General features: G+C 38.6%; 1 protein-coding gene across 1 annotated transcript; it reads right to left on the minus strand.

The window, feature by feature from the left end:
- Window positions 1–3416: 3416 nt before the first annotated feature.
- LOC103715450 (probable calcium-binding protein CML10) lies at window positions 3417–4271 on the minus strand. The gene has a single exon (XM_008803068.4). The coding sequence runs from the start codon at window positions 4266–4268 to the stop codon at window positions 3582–3584; it is 687 nt and encodes a 228-aa protein (XP_008801290.2). The 5' UTR covers window positions 4269–4271; the 3' UTR covers window positions 3417–3581.
- Window positions 4272–5977: the final 1706 nt, after the last annotated feature.

Consider the following 5977-nt stretch of genomic DNA (forward strand, 5'->3'; position numbering starts at 1 on the left):
TACTAGTTAGATGGTTAGTATCATCCCATTCAACATTCAAATCGTTTAGATCTCAAATCATGCTGTTTATGTGGTTTATATGTAAGCACTTGCACCCTTATTGGCGAATCACAGATATAGCTAAAAGCCTAAAACAATCATTTGAACATGGGTTTCATAAAGAAGAACTAACATCAGTGATCAAATTCAACTTTTATTACATAACAGAAATTTTTAAATATGACTAACTAATCAGATGAGCAAGTAGAGAAAAGAAGACATGGTGCAACCATATAGGATTCAAAGTTTAGTAACACTTGGAGGGTTTGAATTTCCATGGACAGGTTAAGCAAAACAGAAAAAATAAGGCATGAAGCACAACAGATAATTTTTTTTCCAATTATTTAAGAAAAATAAAAGTGCTGGTAAATAAATTGAGTTCTGCGAGCAAATTGTTGGATGATGTGCAAAATCATCACCCATGTCGGATCACATCATCATGCATATGTCAGTAGTTTGATGGTACAAAAATTTCCCATGTACCATAACTGAACTGAACTGATAAGCAAATAATCACACAATTTACAGCATGGTAGGCCATGTCCAGTGCCGAGACGCTGCATGTCGAAACCCTTTGTTACACCTAGCAATTTTAGAATGCTGCTATCAACATGACTATAAGAGACATAGTATCCATCAATGCCACTACCACAAACTTCATATGGAACAGCTTCTTCATGCATCTGTTTAGGCCTCACCTCATCTTGTGGCCCATATTCATCCATAGGTGTTCCAGTATCATGTGAGTCAATAAGTCATTTCACACCTTTTGCTAGAAATAATAACAATAATCATGAACATTAATAACTAATACATAAATTTATATATTTTTATTAAAAATGGCATCTATAACTGAACAAAATTCTGAACAGATTCCACTTCTAGCATGTTTGGATTATCAAAATGAAGCAAACAAGCAAAACACTAATTATAATTGGAATATAAGATGTTTAATGACCTTTCCTGAATGATTAAGGGTTATCATTTTGAGTCATCGTTCGATGTTATGTAGTCACAGATTGCCAGAAATTTCCTATGGATCACGTTGCTCATGATCCGAAACCACAAACAAATAGTTGGGTGATGCATGCCATTGAGCATGATGCACGGAGTTGGTATGTGTAAATAACATCACCATTGAGTGGACAAGAGATACCTCTGTCACAACCCAGAACCTCACCCAAAATGGCTAGCCAGAAGGTATTATTTGGGCTCCTTGATCCTGTATAAGTACCCAAGATCTACCCAGTGAATAACCAATGTGGGACTAAACACACGTCCAACCTCCAACCAAATAGTCATACAGTGCACTAAATGACCCAAATAGTGATTATAAGAATTAGTGAATGCCAAGTTCAAATCCCACTCTGTGTATTGCACAAGAGTGCAGATAGCCATGTTGTATCCCGACCCAAGCCTGGTAGAGCATGAGTGAGAGAGGATACGAGTAATATGATGCTAGTTGGATGCAATGGTTGGACATCTGGCCACATTTCAGAGCTGAATATTGCATGATATATGAAATACTGATGGTGAAAAGCACCTATAAGCAAATGTTTATGTTACACTTTTTCTCAAAACACAGCGAGACGCAGAGCATAGGAATCTCTTTTGTAGTGGGCATTCCATGATCGTGAGTTTACAACTATGTGTTTACCCCTAAGTTGTGTCAGAAACTGTGATCTCCTTGCATCCTTAGTTCCTGTGCATCATAGCAAAAAGATGGCGTCTGTTATAAATGTGGGTTATGACATCTAAAACCTAGAAAGGTCAAGCAAAATAGTAATATACAATGAATTAAAGCTCACGGAAGGTCAACTCTATCTTTATTCCCAATAAAACTATCAAAAGTTTGCTCACATTTTCAACCAAGATTCTCTACCTGACTCATGAATTGAATGGATAAGCTCTATGATCAATAAATAATGCACAATTCCAATAGAAAGGAAACATAAATAGAATAAATTGATCAAAAAAAGAATTTTAATATTTGTTAAATAAGATTTGATGTAAGATATATTCTCTCTAGGTCTAGGCTAACTTACTTTGCTTATCTTATTTTATTGAAAGAACTCTTTTATTTGTTTTCTATTGGTCATGTAAGAACTCCCGGACCTCACCCAAAAAAAACTAGCTAGGAGGTATTATTTAGGTTTTTTGACATTGTATAAGTATCCAAAACCTACATGGTAAATAGTCAACATGAAACTAAACTTATGCCCATATGGTTCCTCACATATTCCTCCAATTTTGGCTCTAGCATCGATCTTGGATAGCTATACAAGGCCAAAGAATCAAAATAATATTTCTAGCTAGCCTTTTCAAGTAAAGTCCTGGGTTGTCTCAAATAGTATCAAAGTAGATTCCGCCTATGAGATATATGGACTAAGGGACACCGTAGCGCAAATCTATTTGAATTTGATTATGGGCTGACATGGTGTTTGTAATTGGATTTATAGTACATATGATTAGATTTGAATGAGTTTGGATCCTTATTCTAGTGACGTGGAGTATGTGAGAAGTTATGCATGCATATGTTTAGTTTCACTTCGGCTGTGCATTGGGCAGGGTTTAGATTTCTTACCTACTCCTGAGTCCGAGGTAGAGGTTGAGAAGGAGATGGACTTCGGGAGAGCATTGAGTTCGAGAGACAAATCTCCAAATCAGCTCATTGTTTGTTTTATAATAACAAACTGTTTCTGTAAACAAAAGCGGCCTATAACAGCAGTTTTATATACTATATTAGAAGTGCTGAAAAGAAATACCTGTACTGATCTAAGATTCGAAGAAAAATTCTATCTCTATAAAAATTACAGATATAAGAATTGCCTGGCTTCAAATTTCTGAAAATATTGCGGCACTTACCATTTGAACAACATATTTTTTCACTTGTGATCTGTTGGCCATATTATTTTAAAAAAAATGTATATTAAAGTGGTCAGTTGTCACGGTCCGTATGTGATATATTAGTTGAAAATTAAAATTTTCCACATGGATATCTTATGGGCATAATCCCATGGTTGAGAACTATGTAAGCCTGGTCTTCAGAGTATAATTTGGCTTGGGTTAAAACCATCCAAAGTTTATAATTTATTGAGGTAGCAAATCATGAACAATATAATGTCGAAAATGACATTAGATAGCAATGTGAATCTACAATCCATGAGCATTTCTTCTTAACTAAATTATATAAAATTTAAAAATCAATAAATAAAATTCAAGTTATGGAACAAATGATATCGAAAGATAAAAAAGAAAAATAAAGAAAGAATCATTCAAAAATTTTTCTATAGTTTGTCGGTCATGCAGTCATCAACACTTGCATAACTCACACCATAGAGAGAAAGAATTGAAGAGATATATAAGATTGCTTGGTGAAAGCAGCAACTTAAAAAATGACTAGATAAATTATTCTTTCAATCACAGTCAAAAAAATAACTAACAACTATAATCCAATCACAGAGTTCCAGTTCACTCGCTCTTCTTCAACTCGAATAACTTTGGCTGAAGGAGAGAGAGAAAAGAAGAATAAGAGAAAAGCTCTATATGTTGAGAGGACGACCACCACCTGTCATCATAACCTTGAATTCTTGAAAGCTCACCATCCCGTCCCCATCCCGATCCACTCCTCTTATCATCTTCCGACATTGCGCGGTTGTCACCTCCTCTCCCAGCCCCTTCAACACGCCCCGCAACTCACTCGCCGAGATCTTTCCATCATGGTCCTCGTCGAACACCGCAAAGGCCTCCCTTAGATCTGCCTCCTGAACTCCCTCCCCAGCTCGATTAATATCCTTGAACTCCGCAAGGTTGATGAAGCCATCCCCGTCTGCATCAGCTTCCTTCATCATCATCTCCAGTTCATGATCGTCCGCCGGGGGACGCCCGAGTTTTGCCATCATGTCCCGCAGCTCCGCCGCCGATATCTTCCCGTCCCCGTTCGTGTCGTACAAGCGAAAGACCCGCTCGAGCTCGTCTTCGACCGGAGGCGTGGCAGCCGGGCTAGAGGGAGAAGGACCCTCCTCGTCCTCCTCCTCCACCTTCTTCTTCCTGAGATCACCAAACCGAGATTGAAGAAGACCCATGAGAGAGAGAGAGAGAGAGAGAGAGAGAGTATATCCGAAGCTCTTTGCTAGCCTTTCTTGGAGAGCTTTTGATTGATATATATAGAGCGAGGAGAAGAACTGGGGGCTCGGAGAGCGTACGTGGCCGAAATTATTCAGTACCATCTTAGTTTGACTCGAAGAAGGACACCGTTTAGCTTTTTTTGCCTTGCATGGCAAGGAGAGCGTACGTGGCCGAGTCGCAATCTATTAGCTTCTTGTCTTTTATATACTTCTGACCTTATCGTAATCTTTTTTAAGAATAAAATATTATATTTTAAGTTTAGTTCTAATAAAATAAGAGTTTTGAATAAGTGAAATTTCTAGTTAAATAAGGTAAATCTTATAGAACTTTTATTTAAGTAGAATTCTGAATATATATATATATATATATATATATATAATATTTATGTATATATGTATGGATACATATATAACTCAAAAACATAAAGCTCAAAAAGCATAAAATGCTGGACGTAATCCGAGTCAGCCAATGCATAATGAAAATTTTGGGTTGGATGCGGCCGGATCGATTCTCGGACTCGGAACCCAATCCGAGAAAAAGGAATTCCACATGCCCAAACCTCGAAAGAGTCGAGGTTTAAAGGTCTAGGATCTCGCATGCGAGATAACTGAGAATCCGAGCTATGGATTGCCTGCGATCACCGGACCCATAAGAAAGTAAAGTGCTGACCTGTGGCCAAGAATTGCCAGTGCGGCCGATGCAACTCCGTGATTCCTTTGCTTGGAACTCTGGTGCTCGCAAAATCTAGAATTTACATTTTTTGTGGCTACTCCAGTAACCGTCAGTATGCCATTTTATATTATGCTGTGATTATATACAATCCCGACATTCCAGGAGCTATATTCTCTTCGTTATCTCCTATATTTTCTTAATCATTTTAGATCTCTTCTGGATATGCTTATTCTTATGCTAGTTTTAAATGAGATTTGATCGGAACAGGCGGTTTTATTAGAGCTTCCTGATTTCCTCCCATGCCTCCGGCCAGGGCCGGCCCGAGCCCTAGGCGACCGAGGCGGTCGCCTAAGGCCCCGAGCCAATGGAAGGCCTCCGAGAGGCTGACCAAAAGGAAGCAAAAGCCCCATATAAAACGGGATCTGAAGCTGGCTACGAGTCTTCCCCCTTGATGGAAGGGAGGTGGAGAGTTTCCTGACCTGCAGAGGGGCAATTTGGAAAGTTGGGGACAGTAGTTTTGTTTTGGGTGGGGAGAGAGAGAGAGAGAGAGAGAGAGGAGGGATTTGGTTGGCTTGATAGACGCCTGAAGCCACTCTTATCTTTCATCCCTTCTCTTTTTTGGTTTTGGTCTTAGTTTTCCTTCCCTCACATTACTCCTGATCCAGCTGGGCCATCCGGAAGAAAGATAGGAGGATTGGAGATGGACTTCTTGGAGGGGGGAGATTCTTTTAGTTTTCTCCTCTCGGTTTCTTCTCCCTCTTGGGTGGTAGAGAGAGAAAAGGAGGGAGGGGGTTGAATGGCTGCTGTGCTGTGATGTTACAGTTGCCGCTTGGGTACTCACTTGAAGGGGAGATGGTGGGATGGGGTGAATTTCCCATAATGACCCTACTTTCTCTTATAGAGAGATTCCTTTATGGACAAATTCTTTTCTTTACCTTGACCATAAAATACCATGGGATGACCTTTTCATGATAAACAGTATTGCCAAGCATTATCTCAGTTATTTAATCAGTTTCATGGCCCTTTATTTAGAGTAATTACTTTTATATGCTTCCATTCAAGAATTATATTAAATTAAAAAGGCTTCTTGTCTATCTTTGTTGAAATAATGTACTTGATAGCTATCTATTTTTATATA

Source organism: Phoenix dactylifera, chromosome 2, assembly GCF_009389715.1.
Source record: "Phoenix dactylifera cultivar Barhee BC4 chromosome 2, palm_55x_up_171113_PBpolish2nd_filt_p, whole genome shotgun sequence".
Taxonomy (NCBI): Eukaryota; Viridiplantae; Streptophyta; class Magnoliopsida; order Arecales; family Arecaceae; genus Phoenix; species Phoenix dactylifera.